The sequence below is a fragment of the Dermacentor variabilis genome, chromosome 7, assembly GCF_050947875.1.
Source record: "Dermacentor variabilis isolate Ectoservices chromosome 7, ASM5094787v1, whole genome shotgun sequence".
NCBI classification, from domain to species: Eukaryota; Metazoa; Arthropoda; class Arachnida; order Ixodida; family Ixodidae; genus Dermacentor; species Dermacentor variabilis.
Window position 1 is genome coordinate 15,933,611 of NC_134574.1, and position 27,563 is coordinate 15,961,173.

A 27,563-nucleotide genomic window follows, 5' to 3' on the forward strand; every position below is an offset into this window, starting at 1 on the left:
ACAAAGCCGAGCTGCCGAAGCTCTTCTCGCACCACCTCTCGGACAACTTCACGCAGAGACATGTCGTTACTCGCAGCCAGTACGGAAGTGTTCGCCGCCGAGTTGCTCATGTCATGCTGGTGGTATCGTTGCTGCAGGGCCCGTTCAATGGCTGTAGCCTCTTTTATGAACTGTGCCACTGTTGTCGGTGGATTTCTCACAAGGCCGGCAAACAGTTGCTCCTTCACTCCTCGCAAGAGATATCGCAGCTTTCTTTCCTCTGGCATGTCTGGGTCTGCCCTACGGAAAAGACGAGCCATGTCTTCCGAGAACATAGTAACACTCTCATTGGGCTTTTGAACGCGGATTTCAAGGAGACGCTGTGCGTTTTCCCTCCTGTCGATGCTTGAAAAGGTATCCAGCAGCTGTGCGCAGAAGTCGTCCCACGTGGCAAAGCTCCTCTCCCGGTTTACATACCACGTACGAGCATTGTCCTTCAAATAGAAATAGACACTCGAGAATTTGTCCGCCAAGCTGGTCTTATGGTTATACTGGGCGACGCGCTCGAACTGGTCTAGCCAATCTTGGACGTCTTCAAAGCATCACCATGAAAGCTCTCCGGGACCATAGGATTCTGTAGTGTTACTTGCGATGGAGCTGCGGTGGCCATGTTATTTGTAGGAGGCAAACGATTTCTCGAAGTTTCTTGCTGGGGACTGGACTCGGGCGCTAAGCCTAGCAGGCGACGACTGAACCGGTGGACCGGCGTTTCGATGCGCGATGGTGATTCCGGGCTCGATCGTCGGCTCCGCGAAGGGGTGCCAAGCATGAAGAATACCCCGCACCTCCACCAGTGTAACGACGTGGGATCGACGAGTATGCGTAGCAGCACCGCCAAGAAACGCACTTTATCAGTCGTCCAAGGGAAAAACAACAACGTCTTCTTCGTTTTCCCCGCTTCACCTAAAAACCTGCGCTACTTCAGCGTCGTCCCCACTGGCGCATACCCGCTGCATTGTAATTCTGCCAAATATAGTTGTGTCAATATCATACCTGTGCCAACGGCATGGTTGAGCGGCTCCACCGCCGGCTCAAGCATGCATTGAACGCGTGCCTGGATAAAGAGCACTGGGTCGACCACCTTCCTATGATGCTTCTCGCGCTACGCACGGTCCTTCGTGACTTTGGCTGTTCTGCAGAACTCGTCTATTGTGCAGCCCTGGAGCTTCCTGGAGACTTGTTCATTCCTTCGAACACGTCGCTCCAGCCACTGCAGTGCCTTCAATGCCTACAGGACTGCATTCAGCTACTGTGCCCCGTCCTGCCTCGATCTTCGGAGCGCAGCAGTGTTCTGCATCCGGACCTTACATCTTCGACCTATGTTTTTGTCAGATGAGACGCTGTAAAGTCATCTCTTACGCCATTCAACTACTGGCCGTACCATGTTCTCCACAAGATGCCGAATTCCGCCTCCATCCTATTAAATAGCTACAAAGAGGTAGTCTCATTAGACCGCCTCAAACCGGCCTATCTCAGAACACCTTCTATGGAATTCCACACGGATTCGCCAGTGTATGCGCTGATCTGCATGTAACCAAGACAGCACCGTCTTCACTTTGTCGACGAGTACATTTCTCCATTATGTCTGGGTGGGTGGCCCTGTAGCACCCACCGATGCCGCTACGCACGAACGCTAAAGGTCGGCGCTCTCGGCCGGCACTGCAAAATATGACGAAAATAAGGTTGGGTGGCACGTGCTCGCGGCGCAAGCATGGCATGCGCTAGTCCGTTCGAAAAGCCTGCTACGGTGGTGCTCTGGTTCTGCCGCTCGGCTGCAACCCCTCGGTTCGCGACAAAGGCTTCTGCCTAAAGCCCACTCATCAATTCCACATGTGCTGCTCACACGTCTGCTCGAAGTCCTGGTCAAGTTTAGGAATTGCGTCTGGTTCTCTAAGCCATGCTGACCTTGGATGTTCCAACCATCTAGAGCCATTCCACTAGTTGCTCTCCCGCAAGGCTCTTGCATATAGTCTCCAAGCCAATAAGTCGTGTAGATTGTACTCGCCTGGACAGTAATGCAAGGTCTCCAGGCGAGTGGCATCTCTAATCTCTGTCACTCTGTTTTTGACAAATTGGCCTGACATATTGTCTTTCCCATGGATCCAGTTCAACACAATCATGCAGTTGGACCACATCACACAGGGCAGAAACCTTGAATCTCATGACGACCCGATATATTTCATTAGCCTTACTCGTACGACTGCTGCCAGGAGCTCAAGTCTCAGCAGTGTTAGAACATTTATTGGGGCTATTCACGATTTGGCTCCTGCGAGTGACGTGCCTGTCTTGTCAATGATGTCGACTGTCCTCAAGAAAATGCAAGCTCTATAGGCTTTCAAGCTGGCATCAGAGAAAATATGAAGCTCAGCAGTCTCTATCTCTGCGTTCAGGCCAGCTTCTACACATTATGGAATCATCACAAAAGAGAGTTGGATTACGTCTGCGGACAGTTGTTTTCACTGCGTCTTTAACTCTTCAGACAGCTCTTCATCCCGTGGGCTCAACCCACACGTGCTAAAACACCAGCTTTGCGGTCACTGTAAATGGGGACACTATGCGAAGGGGATCGAATATTCTAGAAGCCGTTTTTAGTAGAGTGTATTTCAATCGCCTTGGGCTTGATTCATGTGTTGCAATAGGGAATTTGCAGAGAATTCAAAGAGGTCATGTGCTGTGTCCCAGTGCATACCTAAAACGGACGTTTATTGTGCACCTTCTACTTGTTCTTCGTTGTGATCAAACACCTCTTGCAGTCATTCGTCATTAGTTTTCTAGTTACGGAGCTTCATGGCTTCGTCTCATGATTGTCTTCGACCTCTTGTAGATATCTTAACCTTCTTCGAAAGTATCTGCACCAATGAGCAAATCAACACAAAACTTTGTTCAGCATGCAAGCTAATGCTTTGTCTTCATCACATACGGAGGCCAAGTGATGATGGGTAGTTGCTGTTGTGTTCAGGACTGTTTGGCACTTTTGCTAGAGTGCAGTGATGCGAATGAAAGACAGAGAGTCGTTTGGGAATATTTATAGAAATCAAAAGAACATTAAAGATATATAAGGAAAGTATATCAGCTGCATAACTGCAGTCAGTACGTCCACACACAGCACATGAGGATAAACAGACTTAAACAGTCCCATGTTGCGAGGCTCGCTATTCTGTTGACATGGCACTGTAGATTCACCCGTGCTCGAATCGCCTGCGACGAAGACACATTCAGGCCCCGTCCAGCATGGTTCTCAGGATGCACTGCACGCCCAGGAGACACCTTGTACAGCACGGCCTCGGTACCCTGCTCGTACACCGCTCACAGCCTATGTGCGGCGGTCGCACATGAGGACCGTGTCTAGCACAGCCGCATCTGTGCCTGACTGGAACGCTGCTCAGCACAGCTAAGGTGTGACAGGTCACAGACTGGCGGTCCACGGGTCAGCCAGCATCTTGAACACTGGCAGCTGGAGCCCTGACACCTCGGACGCCTTCATTTGCGCTGTGCTCCACGGTCCTCTGCACCTTGCCATGCACGTCTCGGTCGGCAGGATCTCATTCACCCAAGCAGCTCTGCCCAAACACTGCGAGATCGCTCCTTGTCCCACCGGCCCTTGTGCACCTGTTCACTTCCTCCTTCTTCAGGGAGCATGGGTGCCTGCTCTGATCTTGCGACACTTACATACTTGTTGTACGATCTTTGTGCTTACGGAGGAGTGTTGCATTTTGCAAACTGGGGTGTGTATTTACATTGTGAGTTGCAGTTTCTTACGTGCATTTCAAGATGTTTGTGCGCAATCGCTTTTCAGGAATTCGAATGCCCCTTCAGCCTAGTGTTAAGACATCGGCGAGTTTGGCCCAAATATGTTTTCCCACATAAGAAAGGCACATAATACACTACTAAAATTAAGCCCGAAACGAATTTGTTTGCATGATTAACACTGCAACCAGACTGATTGCTTGCATCTGTAGTGCACCTGCTCGATCTTTCACTATGCCTGCGCACAGCAGAACAAATGGTGGCGAGCTTGTTCTTCGCCGAGAAAACAACATTCACTCCATAGCGAGACGCTATCTTCTTCAACGTATGTGACAGTCAGTGAACATAGGGGATGACAGCCAGCTTTGTCTTCTCAGTCCCCCTTGCTTCATACCCTTTTCCCCTTCATACCCTTTTCAACTCCCAGCTTCTTGAATCCTTAGAGCAATTTTTTTCCCGACGCAGATATGTCGGCCTGTGCGAACCCTGCCATCTGGAGCTGGGCTACTTGCCCTGACACGCTGTTGCCTACTTCGTCGAGGCAGAACTTCAAAGCGTTCCTTAGGCTAGACAGAGCAGTACCATTCTTGATCAGCTTTGAGTGGCTGGAATGAAAGTCCAGGATTGACTTTTTAGATCTGCGCCAGTACTTCCAGCAAACATGATCAGGCTTGAAGTATAACTGTATGCCGAAAAACTGAATTCTAGATTCTCTTGTCATTTCACACGTGAACTTTAACCCCATTCTTTGCTCCTTGAAAAGTTTCAGTATGTTCATCTGTGGAGATCACTCACTTCCCTGAAAAAAAAAAAAAATCGAGTAATCGTCAGCGTACCTAAGAATCTTCCGCACACACAAGTTCTTCTCAACTGCCCTGTCTACATTAGACAAAAAAATGTGGCTCAATACTGGTGCCTCCCGTGACCCTATACATACTCCAGATCTCTGGAAAAAAACATTGCCGTCTCAAGCGACAAGTGTAGAGTGCAAATAAAAACAACTCAAGAAGGACTCAACAGAAATACCAGAGGCGTTTTGTTGTGTCCAGTATCTTGTGTCCCTGTAGTCGATGCTCTGAATTTAGCCATGCTTCCATACCAACTCACCCATTTTTCACTTTTGCTCTTTGAGGAAGTTGAGCAGAATCTTAAAGCTTGACTTCTGCAGATGCAGCCGCCATTGTTTGTCGCGAAACGTTTCCTCGTGCATTGGAAATCATAGCGCATCTTATTGCCTCTCTCTGCTTCTCGCCCCAAAAGCAAGGACAATGTCACATAGCAAGGCGCTTCGCATTATGTGTACCAGTATAACCGAAAAACTAAGGCTATATGTACATTCAACGCATGCAAGCAGCGAATATACACTTGAGCGACACCGTACAACTTCTGGAGACTTCTTACGTCGTTTCCTGATGCGACGTGCGCTAGGTTTTTTAAGGCTGACAAGTGATACTGTTCTGTCTTTTCTTTTGTCACTGAACCTTTCTTTAAAGCATACCTGCCAACTCTTCGGAATTTTCCATAAAATGTACGAATTTCGAGCAGTCTTATGATTTTATGAATCTTGCTTGAAATTTTACGGAAAATATATTATTTGCGAAAAAACGTGAAAATGTAGTAAAACCACACCCTAGTACCTTACGCCGCTACGAGAGGGCAATACGTATGTGTGGTATCATCATCAGCAGCTGCAAGGTTGTAGTGACCTCTGTCGTCTAATAGTGCCGGTAGCGCCTCTGGCGCCTCCGCAAACCTGTTGCCATGCTTTTGCCTTTGTTCGCGCTGGTGCACGGGTTTGGACTTCAGTCAGCTTCAGTCACTTCAGTGTTGGCCTCGCCTTTTGTGTGACTATCTGCCGCGTTGGACGCAGTGTGACTCCGGCCTGTAGTGGCTTCGCAGTGCAGTGACGGGCTCAAAGCCCCGACAGTACTTCCAAGTGTTTTTGAATCGTACACGGCAGAATTTCCGTGCTTCCTGGTGTCGAAGAAAGGGGAGAAGTTCGGATTCTGCATTGTGTGTGCCTGTGATGTGAATATCTCCCATGGTGGCAAGTCTGACATCAAGGTCCATATCGCTTCAAAAAAGGATGAGGGACATGTGCGAGCCGTGGACAGCCAGCGAAGCTTAGCAAGTTTCGCACTAGCAAGTTTTGTACGCAGCGGCAACGACCTCGCTATGATTCGTGCAGAATGCCTCTTCACGGCGTTTTTAGTTGAACAGAACATCCCGCTGAGTGTCAGCGATCACTCCTGACCGCTTTTCCGGAAGATGTTCCCCAAGTGCGAAGAAGCGAAACGCAATGCATGTGGACGAACCAAGACGATGTCAATTGTTCGGGAAATGGCCACCAGCGCGGAGACTCCTTTGCTGCATGCCCTAAAACAGCAAGTATTTTCGATCGCTGCGGATGGCAGTAACAATAGGAATATGCAGCTTTACCCTATTGTTGCGACATATCGTTAAAAGAATGAGTAGAGTCGAAAACCGACTTCTTTGCCTTGGTACAATCCAAGGGGAAGCGACGGTTCACAAGATTGCAAATATGGTTCTGGACGAGATGAAGTTTTGGAATTTTCCTGTTGGGAACCTGTTGGCTGTGTGTTCGGACAATGCCAATGTCATGATCAGCAAGAAAAACAGTGTTTCTACTGTATTGAGAGAGGCTCAACCAGGATTGATAGAAGTTGGTTGCCCGTGCCATCTCATCAACTTGGACGCCCGAAAAGGAGCTTCATGTCTTCCTGTAAAGGTTGATGAGGCTTTGGTTGGACTTATTTTTTACCTAGAGAAAAGCTCGAAACGGAAAGATTGACATAAAGAGTTCCTAAAAAATGCATGATGTTGAGATCACAAAGATGTCGAAGCACTTGCCGACATGTTGGCTGTCGTTGGGAAAGTGTTTGAAGAGGCTGCTCGACCAGTGGAAACCACTACTGAGCTTTTTTCAGTCTGAATCAAAGCATTGCAAGAAGCAGAGCTTGTTATTGGAGTCATACCAAATTCCAAAGGCTGCCTTACAAACCCCACAAGAACCGTGCACTGTCCCCAAAGTCTGCTACACATTTTCACAAAACTTCTGTAGGCCTCGGGGAAAAAAAAGCACCGATGGCGATGAATTCTCGTTAAAGAGGAAAGGAGCTCAGTCTGGAACTCAAGTAAAAGTAAAACTGAAACTTCATATCAAGGATTCCTGGGAAGCCAGCCACGTGACCCGTGAGGAGTGCCTGTTTTATTTTTTCTCATTGGAGCTAAACAGGTCATGCTGTCTTTTTCTCCAAAATGTTATACCGTTCTTTGACAAGGGAAACTGACTTCTTCATGCACAGACTCCTCAGATTCATGTACTGAGGGGCTTCTTGAACCGCCTTTTCGAGGGTCTCCTGACTAGATTTGTGTGGCCAGGTGTTGCCAAGGCATACCATTTGTAATAAAACTGAGATACGTCAGTATGACAAGGTAGCCATCATTGTTTATTCTCACTTCGTCTTCTCCTTTCTCCACCTTTCCTCTTCTCCCTTACACTTCCCCTCTTTTAAGTCTCACCCCTCCGGTGGTGATAGGTAAGGACGTTGCTTACAGCTGCAACCTCTAATTGTCCACTGTTCAAGAACACAGTAGATTTACTGTGAAAGACGAAACTAACTTTTATTGGGTGAACCTGGGTCCACAAGAGCAGGCTACACTTAAAGAATGGCGACAACAGCGAACACAGTCGGCGATAGTCAAAATCTGATGAGCGGGTCAAGCGCGTCGGCTTTTATAGATCAGTCGTCGAATGTTCCAGAGTAACCGCTGGGACCCGCGTGCCTTCCACAAAGTTCTATACCATTCGCGTCGCGCATGCATGCAATCAGATTACACAAGGTTCGGCGACAACAGACAGCGGATAGAAGCATCGATAACATTCTAGAAACTTGCGACACGTGTAGACGCGTCCTGCGCTGAGCGATAACATTCCTTAGACGTTAAAAGCGCTCACCCGTAAAGGACAAACGAGTTCACGTGTCAATTTCCCCTTCTCAAATGGCATCGTCCCGATGCTACTAAAATAACAGGAGAGTGAAACACAAAAGGTCACCTGTTAAACAAAGTAACAAAACAACATAAAAACTAAGCCGAAGGTGACACAATAAAAAAAAAGTCCAAAGTTCTGCTATGCGACGTCCCCAAAGTTCATTAGCGCTGGTGGAACGGCTTAAGTCGCACAACATGAACTACTTCAGGTCGTGAGCGGCGCCGCTGTGATAGCGAAACGCCGTCTGGCACGACCTCATAGTCGAGTGTGCCAATGCATCGGATGATCTTGTATGGTCCGAAATAGCGGTGTAAAAGCTTCTCGCTCAGTCCTCGTAGGCGTATCGGGGTCCAAACCCAAACACGGTCTGGTATACCGCCGGGCTGGTATTCCACGTAGCGTCGTCGAAGATTGTAGTGTCGGCTGTTGGTCCTCTGTTTGTTCTTGATGCGCAGGCGGGCGAGCTGTCGGGCTTCGGCGCTGGAGATAGGTGGCAACGTCAAAATTCTCTTCGTCGCAGACGTGCGGCAGCATGGCGTCTAGAGTAGTTGTCGGATTCCTGCCGTAAACCAGCTTGAACGGCGTGATGTGTGTTTCTTGCACCGCCGTGTTGTAAGCAAAGGTTACGTACGGCAGGACCGCGTCCCACGTCTTGTGCTCGACGTCGACATACATTGCTAGCATGTCGGCGAGGGTTTTGTTCAGGCGCTCCATGAGACCATTCGTCTGCGGGTGGTAGGTAGTTGTCCTTTGGCTTGTCTGGCTGTATTGCAGAATGGCTTGGGTGAGCTCTGCTGTAAAGGCAGTTCCTCTGTCGTTGATGAGGACTTCTGGGGCACCATGTCGCAGCAGGATGTTCTTGACGAAAAATTTCGCCACTTCGGCTGCGCTTCCTTTCGGTAGAGCTTTAGTTTCAGCGAAGCGGGTGAGATAGTCCGTTGCCATGACGATCCACTTATTTCCGGAAGTTGATGTCGGAAACGGTCCCAGCAAGTCCATCCCTATCTGCCGAAGAGGTCGGTAAGAAGGCTTGATCGGCTGTACTAATCCCGCTGGCCTTGTCGGTGGTGTCTTCGTCGCTGACAGTCGCTGACTAGGTGGGCTCGGCGGCTGTGCACAGACGCAGATCGCTAATCCATTCACTCTTGTCATGCAGGTGTTTCAGCGCGCATTCGTGCGCCTGTTGCTTCCAGCCCTAGTGACGGCTTCCCTGGCAGCCCCGATGCAATATCGTGCTTCGTCAGGTGTAACTGACAGGATTGCCTCTCACCCCTCCCTGATGTGCACCCCTGGTTTTTCAACTGCACCGACCTTCAAGCCCCTGGATTTCGTCGGGAGCGGCGGATCTGCGTTTTCGATGACACCGCTACTGAAGACGGTGGTACTCGATGCAGCATGGACGAACCTGTCGTCATCGACATCAACCTTACAGTCAACTACAAAAGAGCAGGCACTACCGGTGGCGCCTTGTGGGCTCGGCGGCTGTGCACAGACGCAGATCGCTAATCCATTCACTCTTGTCATGCAGGTGTTTCAGCGCGCATTCGTGCGCCTGTTGCTTCCAGCCCTAGTGACGGCTTCCCTGGCAGCCCCGATGCAATATCGTGCTTCGTCAGGTGTAACTGACAGGATTGCCTCTCACCCCTCCCTGATGTGCGCCCCTGGTTTTTCAACTGCACCGACCTTCAAGCCCCTGGATTTCGTCGGGAGCGGCGGATCTGCGTTTTCGATGACACCGCTACTGAAGACGGTGGTACTCGATGCAGCATGGACGAACCTGTCGTCATCGACATCAACCTTACAGTCAACTACAAAAGAGCAGGCACTACCGGTGGCGCCTTGTGGGCTCGGCGGCTGTGCACAGACGCAGATCGCTAATCCATTCACTCTTGTCATGCAGGTTGGTAAAGCTTACAGTCTTTTTTGTAAGAAGTCTAGCAATTATTTCCTGCTTCAGCTGCCGAGCCCGCACTGCTGCCTTCTTGTCGCTCTTGAGTGCTCTCATGCAATTCGTGCCTTGTTGATGATGTCGGGCGATATCGAAAGCAACCCGGGGCCTGACTCCAACGCTTTACTAGTTGAATTGAAGAATTTGTCTGCTGGACAGTTGAAATTAATCAGTCAGGTTCAAGACCTGAAAGTTCATTTATTGTCGACGGACAAAGCTATTGCTGATATGGGCAAACGCATGACTGACCTAGAGGGTCATTATCAAAATCTTGTCTCCCTGCGCTCTGACTTTGAAGCCGTCAGAACGTCTACCGCTCAAGTGGCCACAGTGGTACACAGGCTTGAAACGCGTATTGATGACGCCGAGAACCAGTCACGACGCAATAATCTTATTTTTTATGGCCTCCCTGAATCAACTGGATCAGAGGCGTTTGCCCAGACCGAGCAACTTATCATCAAGCACTGCCACGATCATCTTAATATTAGCATCGAGCTGAAGGAAATTGAGCGCGCACATCGTCTCGGTCATCGCACAGGTACTAACCGCCACCGTCCTGTCATAGCAAAATTCACCTTCCATAAAACAAAAGAATTGATTCTTTCTAACGGCCGCAAGTTCAAAGGAACCAGCTTCAGCGTTGGAGAGGATTTCACTCGTTCCGTACAAAACGCTCGCAGGCACCTCATAACTTTCGCGAAAAGCAAATCATTACCTTTTTCTTTGCGATTCAAAACACTGCATATGGGTCATAGGCGCTACATCTACGACGAGCAAACGCAGTCTGTCAAAGAAATAATATAGCAATTTCCCCGTCGTAAAAATTTCTGCTACACTGTCAAGCCCAAATCTAACATATCATTGTCTGTAATCTTTGCCAACGCACGCAGTTTCCTTCCCAAACGTGACGCTTTTTCCAACCTTGTTTTATCATCTAATAGTAATATAATGGTGATAACCGAAACGTGGCTAACAGAAGATATAACAGACGCAGAAGTACTAGCCGACCTACCGGAATTTCTTGTCTACCGAAAGGATCGCAAAGGCATGCGGGGGGGCGGTGTACTGATTGCTGTGCATCAGCAGTTATCGTGCTCCGTAGCCAAAAACATCACTTCTGATCTTGAAGTATTATGGCTAATTATTCATGCTTCCCCCCATACTATCATTTTAGGTGTTTGCTACAGGCCTCCGAATAATATTTCAGATTTCTCATTTAAACTTAATAACAGTTTGAGTGACCTTAGTAATCAACACCCGCAAGCAGAAGTCCTCCTTTTTGGGGATTTTAACTTTCCTCAAATAGACTGGAGCAATGACGTCCCTATAACTATGGGCAGTGAGCCTGCCAAAGATTTTGTGGATTTCTGCCTTAATTTTAATTTAACCCAACTTGTATCAGAACCTACACGCGTTGCACAGCGCACTTCTAGCATCTTAGATCTCATCCTAACCAGTAATCCGGAAAGCTTATCATCAATAGCATATCTACCTGAAGTCAGCGACCATAAAGTAATTCACGCCACATTTTCGTTTCAACCCGTGAAACGCCATTTAATCAGCAAAACAATCCACCTGTACAATAAAGGTAATTATGATGCAATTAATAGTGATCTGAGCACGTTTCTTCCTACGTTCGTGAGGTTATGTTCTACACGCTCTATTAATGAAAACTGGTCAATATTTAAAAACAAACTAGGTGATCTCGTTGATAAATTCATACCAAGAATAACGTTCCGCGGAAATCGTAACAAACCATGGTTCACTAAAACGCTTACGCGACTTGAAAACAAAAAGAAACGTCTCTTCCGCTCAGCCAAACTAAACGGACACCCCTCTGCTTGGGAGAAATATTTTGTAGCCGAGGACGATTATCTGAGGGCTATACGGAAAGCTAAATTCTCCTTTTTCCGCGATGAGCTGCCTAAAATGCTTACGAACAGCCCTCGTCAATTTTGGCAAATAATAAACCCTCAGGAGGCGCGCATGATCAGCGTGTCAAATGCACATGGCGAAGTGGTCAGCGACAGCGAGTGTGCTTACATTTTTAACGCAGCCTTTTTCTCTGTATTTACTAACGAGACTTCAACTCCAGATCCTCCCACATCTACTAACATAACTGCGCGTATGTCGCCAATTATATTCTCTGCAGATGGAATCACTTCGATTATTGATAACATCAAGCTTTCATCGTCAGCAGGTGTAGATGATATTAATTCCAAGCTCTTAAAAAATATTAACCATGTATCTGCTGCGTACCTAACTTTGTTGTTTTCACAGTCACTCTCTACAGGCATCTTACCATCTGACTGGCAAGTGGGCAAGGTCATTCCAGTCTTCAAATCAGGCAACAGAGACACCCCATTAAATTATCACCCTATATCATTAACTAGCGTCCCCTGCAAAATCATGGAACACGTCATATACTCGCATATCATGAACTTTTTAGACTCAATCTGTTTTTTTCACCCTTGTCAGCACGGATTTCGAAAAGGCTACTCTTGCGAAACACAGCTGGCAATTTTCCTTCACGACCTGCATGTTAACCTTGACAGTAACCTTCAGACTGACGCCATATTCCTGGATTTTGCAAAAGCATTTGACACAGTTCCTCATAAACGTTTGCTGCTAAAATTGTCTCAGTTAAATTTACACCCCGACGTACTAAAATGGATAGAAGCATTCTTGACTAACCGCTCTCAGTTTGTTTGTGTTAATAACCATTATTCTAGCCGACTCCCGGTAACATCAGGCGTCCCCCAGGGATCCGTCTTGGGACCACTTCTTTTTTTAATTTACATTAACGATCTACCAACGCATGTATTATGTAACATTCGCATGTTTGCAGATGATTGTGTAATCTACCGCAAAGTTACTAACACATCTGACCACACACTCATCCAGAACGATCTCAATAATGTACAAGAATGGTGTAATCGCTGGCTAATGAACCTAAATCCTAACAAATGTAAACTCGTGTCTTTCACTCGCAGCCGTAACCCCCACACATTTACCTATTCCATTGCTGATGTTCCAATAGAATCAGTCCAGTCATTCAAATACCTCGGTGTCATCCTGTCTTGTGATCTGTCCTGGCGCTTGCACGCTACTAACATCATCTCAGCTGCTAATAGATCACTGGGATTTCTTAGACGACATCTGCGTCATACCCCACAACAAGTAAAAGCGTTAGCCTATAAATCATTTGTAAGATCGAAACTTGAATATGCATCTCCCATCTGGAATCCGCATCAGATTTATATCATAAATGCACTTGAGGCTGTGCAAAATCGCGCTACTAGGTTCATTCAATCTTCATATTCATACGATATCAGCATTCCATCGATGAAAGCGCAATCTGGCTTGGAAACACTTTCTTTCCGTCGACAGGTTGCCACCCTCTCTCTCTTCCGTTCATTTTTTTTCAGCTCCCTAAATCACCCACCGTACATCACGCCCCCTTCATACATATCTCATCGCACCGGTCATCCGCTTCAAGTTGCACGCGCACGTGCCCGGACCACCACTTTTCAAGCATCATTTTTTATTCGAGCATCAAGGGACTGGAACGGCCTTCCACACGCCATCGCAGCCATTACAAGCCCATCTGCCTTTACTGAAGCTGTTGTCACCCATATCTCAAAAATGAACACCTGTTTCTAATGTTTATTTTATTAACCACCCCTTATGTAATACCCCTCTAATGGGGTTTTTAAGGTAATAAAGTGAAGTGAAGTGAAGTGAAGACATTTCTTGACGTAACGGGCGACATCGGTGGTTAGGCGCGGCCAGTAATACCTTTCTTGTATCCTCGATAGCGTCTAGGAGAAGCCGAAGTGCCCAGCGGTTGGATCGTCATGTAGGGCGTGCAGTACTTCTGGACGCAGCGCCGACGGAACAATAAGATGGTAGTTGACGCGGACTGGTGAAAAGTTCTTCTTCACAAGCAGGTTGTTTTGTAGCGTGAACGAAGACAATCCACGCTTAAATGCCCTAGGGACAACGTCGGTGTTACCTTCCAAATACTCGACGAGGCCTTTTAGCTCTGGGTCTGCTTGTTGCTGTTTAATGAAATCTTCCGCGCTTATTATTCCGAGGAAGGCGTCGTCGTCCTCGTCGTCTTGGGGCGGGGGATCGATGGGGGCGCGTGAGAGGCAGTCGGTGTCAGTGTGTTGTCGTCAGGACTTGTATATTACCGTGACGTCATATTCTTGCAGTCTGAGGCTCCACCGCGCCAGCCGTCCTGAAGGGTCCTTTAAGTTAGCTAGCCAACACAATGCGTGATGGTCGCTGACCACTTTGAATGGCCTGCCATATAGGTAAGGGCAGAATTTTACTGTAGCCCAAATGATGGCGAGGCATTCCTTTTCAGTCGTAGAATAATTGCCTTCCGCTTTTGACAGCGACCGGCTAGCATAAGATATCACCCGTTCAAGTCCGTCTTTCCTTTCGACTAGCACGGCACCGAGGCCTAGGCTACTGGCGTCAGTGTGGATTTTGGTATCGACGTCCTCGTCAAAATGTGCAAGTACCGGCGGTGACTGCATGCGTCGTTCGAGTTCTTGAAATGCGTTGGCCTGCGGCTTTTCCCACTTGAACTCGACATCACATTCGGTTAGATGTGTTAGTGGCTCTGCGATGCATGACAAGTCCTTGACAAATCACCTTTAGTAGGCACACATGCCAAGGAATCTACGCACTGCCTTCTTGTCGATGGGCTGCGGGAACTTTGCGATGGCAGATCTTCTGCGGGTCTTCTGCTGGTCTTGCACAGTATTGCTACTGTGTTCCTCATACGGTCACTCCACGTGACATCTGCTGGAGGTGCGGGGTAAGTCCTGTCATAAATGGTAATTTTTGCCGTGCAGATTCCAGTCGGCGTTATGAGGTGTCCTCCAGCGGTCTGAATTGACAGGCCTTCCCTAGCAGTGTTAACTTTCTTCAACTGGGCGGTGATGGGTCCACTCATGACGGAGTAATCGGCTCCTGTCTCTCCTAAGGCGGTGACTGCATGGCCGTCGAGAAGCACGTCGAGGTCGGTGGTTCTTTGTCTTGCGTTACAGTTAGGCCTTGGCGTCGAATCACGGCTGCGTCGCGATGACCTGTCGCTGGTATGTGACGCCGTCAGGTCGTCTTTCATCGTCATATTCTTTGCTTCCACACTTCATCGGGACGGCGGCGTGTCGTTATGTCATTGAGGTAGTTTCTTCGGCGTCTTCATTGGCGGCGGAGGATCTTCATCAGTTCGACGAACAGCAACTGCACCTCCATCGGTTGCTGCTATTAGTTTTCCAGATATGGGCTTACGGACCGTCACCGGGCTGGGCCAGTGTATGGACGGGGCTGTGGCGACAGGTAGCGGCCTGGTGACGGCGAACGGGATGGTCGTCGAGGGCTACACTGAGTAGCGGCGAGGTAGTCTGCCATGGCACGAAGGCGTTCACCTTCCCTCGGGCGCGCTGCGTTGAAGGCGATTCCTCGAAATTTCAGGTCACGGTATGGGCATCGGCGGTACACGTGGCCGGCTTCGCCGCAGTGATAGCACAGCGGGCGGTGGTCAGGGGCGCGCCAAATGTCCGTCTTCCTCGCGTAGGTGCACTGGGTGACCTGTGGGCTTGCTGGCGGCGGCGGTGGCGGATTACGGAATTGGGGCGTTACATGGCTCTGGCGCGGTCGCGGAGGGGGCCCTTGACGGCGTGCGACGGCGGCGTAGGTCATCGCTTCTGGCTAAGGCTGCGGTAATTGAGGTTGCACCTCTGGCACTCCAAGCGATCGCTGAACCTCATCTTTCACGATGTCAGCGATCGAAGCCACTGGAGGCTGCGACGAAAACAAGACCTTGCGCAGTTCTTCTCGCACAATGGCCCTGATGGTCTCTTGGAGATCACCGGAGCCAGTGCTTGGATGGCGCACTGAGGCGTGAGCACTTGGCGGTTATATTGCCTAGTGCGCATTGCTAAAATTTTTTTCCTCTGTCAGGAACTCTGCTACGGTCTTAGGTGGGTTTCGGATCAGTCCGGCGAAAAGTGTGTGCTTTACGCCTCGCATCAAGAAACGCACTTTTTTCTCTTCGGACATTTCCGGGTCAGCGTGCCGGAAAAGACGGGTCATCTCTTCCGTGAAGATGGCTATGGTCTCATTGGGTAGTTGCCCTCAGATTTCCAGCAGAACTTCGGCCCTTTCTTTAGGGACAACGCTCGTGAACATCCTCTGGAAGTTACTGCAGAACAGGTCCCATGTCGAAAGAGTGGACTCCCGGTTCTCGAACCAAGTCCTCGCGGCATCTTCCAAGGAGAAGTACACTTGTCGTAGCTTATCCTCAGAGGTCCAGTAGTTGAAGGTTGAGATCCTTTCGAAGGTTTCGAGCCAGGTTTCCGGATCCTCCGAGATAGCTCCACGGAAGGTAGGGGGCTCTCTGGGCTGTTGAAATATGATGGGTGACACTGGGGCAACCATTGTGGTTGCCTTGGCCACAATATTGTTTGTCTTTAGTCTCTCAGGTAGAAGTCCGTGCTCTGGGGGCAGGTGTTGAAGACGGCGGCTTGCTCCATGGTCCGGGACTACGTTGGTGTTCTCTTCGCGGTCGGGGCTTGGATCACGGCTTGTCGGGGGCGTCCGGTACATGAACGAAAAGCACCTCCACCAGATGTCTCGTGAAGTGACCATATGAAGAACACAGTAGCAATACTGTGAAAGACGAAACTAGCTTTTATTGGGTGAACCTGTGCCCACAAAAACAGGCTACACTTAAAGAACGGCGACAACGGCGAATACAGTCGGCGATCGTCAAAATGTGATCAGCGGGTCGGCTGCGTCGGCTTTTATAGATCAGTCGTTGAATGTTCCAGAGTAACCGCTGGGACCCACGTGCCTTCCACAAAGTTCTGCACCATTTGCGTCACGCATACATGCAATCAGATTACACAAGGTTCGGTGACAACAGACAGCGGATAGAAGCATCGATAACACTGTAGAAACTGACACTGAACCTAAGGAATTTTCAATCGCACATGACATGGGGCAGTGATAGGAAATACCTTATGAACCGCTATAAAAGTGCGCGCTTACACTATGGGGCCATAGTGTACCGGTCTGCTACTCCAAGTGCCTTGAAAGTGCGGGACCCTGTTCACAATCTAGGTATCCGCCTGGATACGTACTGTAGTGAGCTTCTACGTAGAAGCTGATGAATGGTCTCTGCATCTTCAACATTAAAGACCAACTGCAGCGAAATTATGGGCCGGGTAGAAAGCCCCATTTCAGATAATTCAGACATACAGTAGCCTCTGCGGAAAATTTTGCAATTGAAAAGTGAGTGAGCGCTTCACAAAACCTTCTCAAAAATCGATGTTTTTCATACCAAAACTGAAAAAGAAACTCTGCCATTACCAGTCGCCAGAAGTGACGTACTTCGGATACTGTAGAGAACCCGTGCCTACGTAGTCTGCTTCCTTTGCTTGTATTGGGGTGAGCTTCACCACTAGAAAAGCTGGCGCCACCATTGGCGTGACGTGGCATGTGGGATCAAGTGGACACAGCGGCCGCGTCGGCTGCTTCCGAAACGCCGAAGTGAACTGAAAATGATAGCCTAAAGTCCCACCTGCGCTACGGTTGTGATTAAGTGGTGAGGTATACCCGCCTTGGATATCTGCTTGACAGCATTTGAAAGCACTATAATAGGTAGTGGCTGCTTTTGGAGGCGTGTAGCATAGTAGGCTACTGCTCATTGCCGCAGTGCTGGACGTATGCAACGGAGCCTGGTGTCAGCCTTCTTCACATATACCCTCAGGACAAGAAGCTGCGTGAAGCTTGGCTCGCGAAACTTAAAACTGGCAAATAGCCATGCAGGTATGCAGCGAGCACAGACGCGAGGAAGATTTCTGCTACGGCATCATGACTGCGATGTTTGGTGAGTAGCAGAAAACACGCACTGAGACGCTCGCCCGTGCCCGCTGCTCGGCTAATGTCACAATGCTTTATTTCGTCTATGAACTTGTTGATGCTAGATTCTCGCAAGTTCATTGGAATGGAAAGGGAGCGGTGAGAAACAAATTAGAAAAAGGATGGCACATGGTCATGTTTGTGTTATAAATTAATGTACTGGATTACGAAAAAGAAGCAGCGAGAAATCACATGCTGAGAAGGCCGATAAATATACGGTGCGACGCAGCTTGAGAGGCACCTAAGTCTGTATAACGAAATTATTTTTGAACAGGTCTGATAGCGTCCACGCAACAATGGTTGCTAGTGTATTGTCAAATACTCATATTCTGTGGCCAAAATTCATGGCATGGTGCGAAAACACGCTCGTAGCAAAAACAAAAAATTGTGCGTGGACATGCATGCAGACGCGCACTCGGTTCCTGCGAACCCGCGTGATCGTTACATTAAGGCTTCATTCTGTTATGCTCCAATCGGTTATACAGACAGCCCACTATAACAACATATTTCACATCGCTTGCTCTCAGCGTTTGCCTACCTTTAATGCAAGAAGCCTGTTCGTAAAACTCCATCGTGGAGACCGCGCGCACTGGGGTTCACTGTACATATTTGGTAAGAGATCGCGTCTGTAAACAATTCCATGCTTTCAGTTTGACCAAGATTATTATTTTGACAGTAAAAAAACTTCTCTCGTTTTGACAGTGCTTACAGAAATCTCCAGGAGGGCTGCCGCGTGGTGTTTTTATTGAGTGCCGTAAGCCAAGCCTACGACTAGTGCGCGTCGCGTTATCCCTGCAAGGGATAACGCGACGCACTAGCAGAACTAGGCAAAGGAGGCGCTTCCAACAGATGGCGACTCAGTAAGTGCTCGCCCCCTATACCGTTCCCGTGAATTAGTGAACAGTGCTGCATGTCTGCTAGCCACAGAGTTGGTATACTTAGCTTGCTGCTTTGTGCTCTGTACCAACGGCGTTGCGTGCCTGTTCTTTTAACGCGAAGTATTCTCCGAGCCAAGGTGGATTTCTCTACCTGCTTATCTACGTTCAACAACCACAGACTCAATGCATTCTGCCTCCACTCAAAGAAGAGTGCATAGGGGTGGCCAAGCTAAAGGCGCAGATGTAGTCCAGCTTAATGTGGATGCGATCCACGCGTGGTGCGGTTACGCTACGTCTGCGAAATTTGGATGCTCTAGTCTGTGGTGGCTGGCGCGGGAATAGAACATGTCCTATCGCACGCTGTATCCACTATAAGAGGGTGCATCACGCGCCAGCTTGGCTGACCAGCAGCATGCTGACCTGTATACGGTTTTGTTTCTCTGATGCGAGCGTGTTGAGTTTGCGCCTTCGACAAAGAACAAAGTGCTCACTCGCCACGCACTTTTGCGCTTGCACTGCAGCAAGAACTGATCGCCACACTGCTGCAGGTCACGTTTAAAGCGCTGGGTACAATTTTAGCGATCTTAGCATCTCCGACCTGACGTGTCCGACTTCACCGACCACTGCCTGGCATGCTAGAAATGCCATACATGTCGACCGATTAGGCAGCTACTGCCATCTGTAGTAAACGATAAGTAGTTAAGCCTTGGTATGGCTGGGGTGCAAAGTGCGCGTTAACTCACGGCCGGACGGGCCAGTCTCCAGCTGAGATAAAGTTTTGTCCATTTTGCTCTGGCGGCATCGCATTCCTGTTGCCTTTTCCCCGCATCGACACCATGGCCGTCGCATTACTTTCTCCTTCGTGGAAAGTGCAGCATGCGGTTCCTGCTGACAGCGTTTCTGGCATCTTCAACAATCATGCTACAGTTTGCTTTGACGCATACGATGTAGAAACGTCCAAGATGTCTCGAAGATGAGGCACTGGCGGAAATGATTGCTCGAGAATATCGCCCCTTTGGTTTGCGTGCGCCATCGTAGATTATAGTACTTATAATCATTCCGACAAAGCATTTGCCAAGAAGATTTTGCATGGCTAAATGACTCTGCTGTGAAAATGTAGCTTGTGCAGCCTTGTCTACAGTAGTTTACATGCATTGTGTGCATAAGCTGGTATGTGTCTCACTTGCCTGCTGCACCGTGGTGTATGCTTGCACTCTGAAAACTGGGACAGGAAAGATGTCGGCCTTCCTCTACTCTAAATTGTGTACTGCACAGCCATCGCTCGTGTTTGAGTACGTGTTCGAGCACCCGAAGGCCACGCAATGCATAGGCATTTTTGCAAGAGCTCAAATCACGTGCGTAACAAGATAACACGCCGAGAGAGACAGCCATCAACTTGCGCATGTTGAGTAAGCAACGTACTTGGATGCCTCAGCGCAACTGAAAGATAGCAGGCATGTGCGGTTCTCTGACCTTCAACCTTCTTCATTTCTGCATTGCTACCGCTTACCACCAGGTGCACGCGTCATCTGCTTAGGGGCTAAATCAGATTATTACCAGCCCCGCACCTTTGCCAAGATTACACTGATAGTATATGCCAAGCATCTATAGGTAGTTTAGCCCAAGTAAAATTTTGCTGTGGCTTTTAATGTGAACTGTAAATACCCTTCCTATACAACCATAAATGACGTGACATGTACTGCACTGTTTAGAAATCAACCAGCAGCGAGGGAACCCTTCTCACTGCGTGTAAGAAAACTTAGGCAGAAACGGGGGTGTTTCACTTCTTGAAGATGTGACCCCAGCAATGCCATTGCCACCGTGGCAGTGGCAACTCGTAGAATGTGACACATCATTTGTAGAGGCGACCAACCATGCTCCAGAGACACATATTAGAATGCATTTCCTAGAACTCCAGTCCATGTACTTTAGCACAGAGTTCTATACTGCCGCTTCTAAACCACATGCTGGCGTGTCTTATGCAGTTGTCGGTCCATCCTTCTCGAAATCCGATGCACTGCACCCGGGAACAAGCATCTTTACGGCTGAGGCCTATTGTTGGCTGTGGAGCATATAAAAAAATTAAAACTTCAGAAAGCAACCATATTTACAGACTCCCCAAGTGTCGTAAAAGCCTTGATAACACTCTGTAAACACAAAAATCCAGACTTTATTCAGCTCTATTTCGTTCTGTGCAGGGTGTATATATCTAACCAGAATAGGCTGGGTGCCTGGCCATAGAGGCACCGAGAATAATGTGCTAGCAGGCCAAGTGGCCACATCACATATATTGCAAGCTATTATTGCCACTGCAACTATTCCTGTCACAGACAGATCTGAAACCTTTTTTTGTGAAAGAAACTGCAAAACTACTGGCAATGCTTGTGAGATGCAGAAACAAATAGTAAGCTTCACTTGATTAAGTCACGGTTCAGTTTCTGGCCCTTTGCAATGAACACATAAAAAACTGATGTCCTATCCTGCCAACTCAGAATATGACACACGTATGGTACTTGCGATTTCCTACTGACTGGTAACGAACCTCCAACCTGTGTAGATGTGGTGAGAGGCTCACCATCCTCCACGTACTCCTTGAATTTTGGGAAGCTGTAGCTGAGAGAAAGAAGCATTTTTCTCTAGCATATAGCCGTAATATACCTCTCCATCTTTCAATGTTTCTTGGTGCAGAACTGCGTTTTAGCACCAAAGCGATTGTAGGTTTCTTGAATGGTGTCATGTTGCATGTTATTAGCCCTAGAATTTCGTAGGGTGTCCTCTCGCCAGAGGATGTGGCTGCGGTGGTAATGTTCTGTATAGCACACACCTCTAGGCCCTTGAGTTTCAAGGGCTCTTTAGGGCAGTACACTTGCAACCCGCAGTAACGAAGCCCTGCGACAACAAAATTTTCGTGATAACGAAATATTTTAGTATCCCCGGTGAATGCCCATAAGAGTCAATGCATTTCGTAGCTCTTGACAACGAAATGCCGCTGTACTACAATCCCGCATCAACGAAATTTGCCGGAACGTAACCTCGCATACTACCTACTTACGCAAGGCTATCAGGCTCCAAAATGTGCTCGAATGCGATCGCTTTGCACTAAAATTGCGTAAAATATCACCACATTATACTTTCGTGGGTACCGCCATTTTTATTTACAAAAACAACCAGAAGCATTTGCGCGCAACAGGAACACGTGGTGGCCGCCTTCTTGTTTGATAATCCGTTCGAGGCGGCACGCATGTTGCTACCGACATGTGACGACGCTTTCTGCGCGCCTTGTATCGTGCTTAATGTGCACGTCGATGAACAAAATGCAGCAAAAACAAGCAAATCCACGTCCTACCGACGTGGTATGTTTATGGCGCTTCAGACCACGGATTGTGGCGTGGCTTCAGATGGCCACGCATCTGGCCGTGATTGAGCAATCATCCGGGAACATGCATCCCTTGCTTCAAGAATGCTGGTTTTAGGGCTACCCGACAGGCATCGTATGCAGATTCGGCACTGGACGTAGATTTACGCAAAAAGGCCATAATCTTGATCAATTGCTTTCAAGTATGTGAGATAGGATCACTTTCGCGCTTGGCAACAGACGCATAGGCACCTAAGGGTGACAGCGTGCGCTGGAGAAATGGTGCTGCATGCATGAAGCGCTGTTGCTATGCGTCCGGTGCCGAGTTACGCAATTCTTGCAAAAGTGATCAATTCTGCGAAGGCAGTTGACTGGGAATATACTGCTCCATGGCAGCGCCGCCACTGCTTATCAACGCACGCGTGCAGTGCACTGTCGGCGATGCGGTTCCACACGCTCGAGCAACCTTGCCAAAGTAGGCAAACAGAATTTTGACAGTAAAATTTCATTCTGCGACACACTACCTATCTGGGCTGTCTCATTTCGCAACAACGAAATTGTCGCAAAAGCACATTTTCTCGCGTTCTCCGCCGAATTTGTTTTTGCGAGGTTCAGCTGTATTGTTCTTTTCCATGGTACCTGACGCAGGGTGGCTATACGTTAAATGAGATGAGAGTAGTGCATTATACAAAGTGATAGTACGTTAAATAAGATGATAGTAGTGCATTATACATGATCAGCTTAACTTTAGATTGTATTGTACACGGTAATGTCCGTCGCATTACATGTGAGTGCATTTAATTTGCAGTGTCGCCTGGGGTGCCATATGCTTGTTGCACGAATATTTTCTCATATCACTTCCGTCCAAATGCAGCTTCTACAGCCTGATATCAAACTTGCGATACTGAGATCAATAGTTTCTTTCATTTCTGAAGGGTTCCTTATTTTTCATGTTTCAACTTGAAAGTGCCAAACAAGGGGTAAATATCATTTCATAGAAATACAACAATAGTAAATATAGCCTGTGGAACCAATGTGCATGAAAGCAGTAATAACAAAGATGGGCCAAATCACTTAGAGCACGTGCCCATGACTGCCCACAGCCACCCTCTCTTGCTTTCCGCGGTGGCTAAGCAGTTGCTAGAGGTCGTCAAATCAGGCCACAAGCTCTGTAACGAGTTGGCTTGTCCTTCTACACTTCCTACATAATGTTTCGCAAAGGCTAGAGAAAATTTTTCAGCATGAACGTGGCATTTTCTGCACTTGAGAAACTGTGCAAACAAGTTAACGCACTTCGCGCTAACATTTCGTCATGTTTTGTTCAGCACAGGCCATGCTGCCTCCCCTGTGCAGTGGGAGTTCTTTACTCAATCTCGCGCTGATATGGGGAAACAGATATGCTGGGCAGACCAGCAGATGTCTTCATGACAGACTGCATAAGCACCAAAATAATGTGCACAATACGATGCAAGGCCATCTCGGCATTCACTGCCACAATTGTGGCTGCTTCCCTCTTCTTGATTTACTGGGAAGGCATAGGTCCCAGTGAACACGTGAAAGAACAGAAGCAGCCTTTCTATCGCACTATCAAGGCTTGATTATGAGAAGGCGTTTGATTCAGTCGAAACCTCAGCAGTCATGGAGGCATTACGGAATCAGGGTGTAGACGAACCATATGTAAAATACTGAGAGATATCTATAGCGGCTCCACAGGCACCGTAGTCCTCCATAAAGAAAGCAACAAAATCCCAATAAAGAAAGGCGCCAGGCAGGGAGATACGATCTCTCCAATGCTATTCACAGCGTGTTTACAGGAGGTATTCAGAGACATGGATTGGGAAGAATTGGAGATAAGAGTTAATGGAGAATACTTTAGTAACTTGCGATTCGCTGATGATTGCCTTGCTTAGTAACTCAGGGGACCAATTGCAATGCATGCTCACTGACCTGGAGAGGCAAATCAGAAGGGTGGGTCTAAAAATTAACCTGCAGAAAAATAAAGTAATGTTTCACAGTCTCGGAAGCGAACAACAGTTTACGATAGGTAGCGAGGCACTAGAAGTGGTAAGGGAATACATCTACTTAGGACAGGTAGTGACTGCGGATCCGGATCATGAGACTGAAATAATCAGAAGAATTGGAATGGGCTGGGGCGCGTTTGGCAGGCATTCTCAGATCATGAACAGCAAGTTGCCATTATCCCTCAAGAGAAAAGGGTATAACAGCTGTGTCTTACCAGTACTCACCTACGGGGCAGAAACCTGGAGGCTTGCGAAAAGGGTTCTACTTAAATTGAGGACGACGCAACGAGCTATGGAAAGAAGAATGATGGGTGTAACGTTAAGGAATAAGAAAAGAACAGATTTGGTAAGGGAACAAACGCGAGTTAATGACATCTTAGTTGAAATCAAGAAAAAGAAATGGGGAGGGGGGGCATAGGCCGGACATGTGATGATGAGGGAAGATAACCAATGGTCATTAAGGGTCACGAACTGGATTCCAAGGGAAGGGAAGCGTAGCAGAGGGCGGCAGAAAGTTAGGTGGGCGGATGAGTTTGAGAAGTTTGCAGGGATGACATGGCCGCAATTAGTACATGACCGGGGTAGTTGGAGAAGTATGGGAGAAGCCTTTGGCCTGCAGCGGGCGTAACCAGGCTGTTGATGATGATGATGATGATTATAATTATGATGACGACGGCTTGAGTGTGAGTACTTGGCCAGATTGTGGGGCAATCGTGGGCGCCTGCTAGAAGTGGTCGGACTTGTCTCTTTTATCACTAGTATCATTTTGCTAGGCATACTGCACCTCTGAAACATAAAAATCAGTTAGAAGTCGGTGCTCTTTTTCCTCTGTACTGTTTTTTTTTCCTAAAGCTATTTGTGCACTATGCAAAGCAATGCCGCAATCTGTTACCAACTGGCTCAAGCTTCCACCCCCATATGTGACATGCATGGTGCTTTGACCTCCCTGTTCAGATGAATGGCGCCTCTATTCGAATATGCTGTCTGAGTGTAATAACCTGTTGATATTTCTGCATCCGGGGTGTAAGCTCATGAAGAAAAAAAACAGAAAAACATTGACTGCTGCTGTGACGTAAAGAGGATGCACTAAAGCAGGGTGAACGGAAGCCAACACCAACACCAGTGTATGTGGTCATTGCAGTGGAAGAAGGGTTGGGTAAGCCAGTCAGAAAAGTAACTGCAAAAGGGACTGATTCATTGTGTGCCTATCATCGCTTTCATTATGAAACCAGCAAAATGGAATTTTTGAGGGAAGTATTATTGGCACAAAATACTAGGCGACCCCTTCTGAGATCATGCAGCTGGCGCTCTTCAGTTTTAGCCCAACAACTAGTAAACAACGGCAGCATGCACGATGAATGGACTGCATTATGGAATACGACCAAGCAATTCTTGTTGGAGAGGTCTAAAACGTTCGCAACTGAGGTAAACACAATACGTTTGATGGGACAGTGACTTTTTGATTTTGCGCTTTCTTTCCATTCGTGAAGGTGGTGGTAGATGAAAAGTTTCCCAGTAACGATGAAAATAGTATCAATTTCTTGATTTTCCTCCAGCTTCTTTATCTGATTCACATGTATAAATACAGAGGGACCATACCTGCTAATTTTTTCAGCGGTACATGCTCCGATTTTGTCACAGTTTGAAAATTACGTCCACTATATCGCTATTCACCCCAGAAAGAAATTGGAAAATTCATATGCCTGCTGCGACATTACCGCTTGCTTTATTGGAATAGCATGTATTGACATCATGAATTGAGGCTTCTAGTTTCTCAATCTGGAACTTCAGCCTCATCACTTTAGTAGCATCCCACAAAAACAGGCACAAGCATGAGCCAGCATTCTGAATGTTGCTTAATTGCGGCCATGTTATTAAGAAAAGTATTAAACACATGAATGAAAAATTTATTTTTAAATTAAAATTCTTTGAGCTATGCGATCTCCAAAGTTCAGCTTCCAAGAGGAAATAGTGGCTGAGCTGTTTCATTTCATTTCATTTTATTACCTTAAGAGCCCCCATAGGGGATTACATAAGGCGTGGGCGTACATATATTTATTATATATCAGTTTAAGGATAACAGACAACAAGTTTTAAATAAAGCACACGTGAAAATTAGGTACATAATTCCATCTAGTGCACACATAGCATATCCCGTACATTTTTTTTATTCTGAAAAATGGTCTGTTAGTTTTTGCGTGAATGTAGGTGCGCAGGTTATGGTGGCAATTTGGTGGGGCAGGTTGTTCCAGTCTGTTGCTGCGCGAAAATGAATGGTTCTGAAAAAGTGGTATTATGACTGTGAGGGTGGCCAACTTGGTACGCGTGCCGACTGCAATGTGATATACGGGCAGCGGGAATAATGTATGGTGGTTGATTAGGTGAAGTATTATAAAACTTATGAAAAGAAAGGGAGTTGAGATGCGACGACGATTAGCGAGTGTAACCAAACCGGATTCTTTTTTCAATGATGACACGCTGACATCATAGCAATACGTTGAATGGATGAACCTTATGGCATGGTTTTGCATTGATTCTATTGCGTTGATTAGATATGCTTGATGAGGGCTCCATACGGCACGTGCATATTCGAGTTTAGGTCTGATTATGCTTTTGTAGGCTAGCAATTTCACATGCTTGGGTGCTTGCTTTAGGTTTCGTTTGAAAAAGCCAAGAGATTTATTAGAAGATGAGATGACGTTAGTAATATGTGTGCTCTAAGTCGTCATTAGTAATGGTAACACCGAGGTGTTTGTAAGACTGCGCAGTTTCTATGTCTACATTATATATTGTGTATGGGTAAGCTAGTGGGTTACGTCGGTCGGAGAATGCCACTACTTTACATTTATGACGTGTGACGTGTCATTAACCAGCAATCGCACCGCTGTTGCATGCGCTTAATATCCTCCTGAAGGAAGATTTGGTCAGACATGTTAGTAATTGTTCGGTAGATGACTCAGTCATCTGCAAATATGCAAAAAAATATTGCAGGATACACGCTGAGGTAAGTCGTTACTATATATTATCAAGAGGAGAGGCCCAAGGACAGATCCTTGTGGAACCCCAAAAGTTACCAGTAGGGAAACAAATGGGCTGTTGCTAATAAGGACAGACTGTGTGCGGTTAGTAAGGAGAGCTTAAATCCGTTGCAATATATCGGGATGCATGTTCGCCAGAGATAGTTTTAGTAGTAGTCGTTGATGTGGTACCTTATCGAATGCTTTCGCGAAGTCTAGGAATACTGCACCTGTCTGCTGGTTAGCATCTAGATTAGTGTGAAGATCATGAAGGAAAACTGCCAATTGCATTTCGCGGGAAGGTTCCTTGCGAAATCCGTGCTGTGATAAAAGAAAGAAGTTTCCTGAAACTAAAAATTTCATAATTTCTGTATAAATGACATGTTCCATGACTTTGCATGGCATGCTTGTTAGTGAGACGGGGCGATAGTTAAGTGGAGAGTTCTTGTCACCCGATTTGTAGATGGGAACAACCCTCCCCACCTTCCGGTCATGTGGTATGATGCCAGTTGAGAGTGACTGCGAGAACAGCAAGCACAAATAAGCAGCACTGATGTCTTTAGTATTTTTTAACACTTTTGAGTTTATGCTTCTACTCCGGC

General features: G+C 47.4%; 2 protein-coding genes across 6 annotated transcripts in view; both read left to right on the forward strand.

Annotated features, from left to right (window-relative positions):
• The window catches only part of LOC142587347 (tRNA:m(4)X modification enzyme TRM13 homolog), a 424,180-nt gene that overhangs the window by 99,041 nt on the left and 297,576 nt on the right, over positions 1-27,563 (forward strand). The window lies entirely within an intron of this gene.
• Positions 9,696-10,553, forward strand: LOC142588048 (uncharacterized). The gene has a single exon (XM_075699487.1). It carries the CDS (start codon positions 9,696-9,698, stop codon positions 10,551-10,553), a length of 858 nt encoding a protein of 285 aa, XP_075555602.1.

What these genes read in the sequence shown, in the direction of transcription:
- LOC142588048 (XM_075699487.1), top strand. Translation starts at nt 9,696, where the DNA reads ATGCAGGTTGGTAAAGCTTACAGTCTTTTTTGTAAGAAGTCTAGCAAT.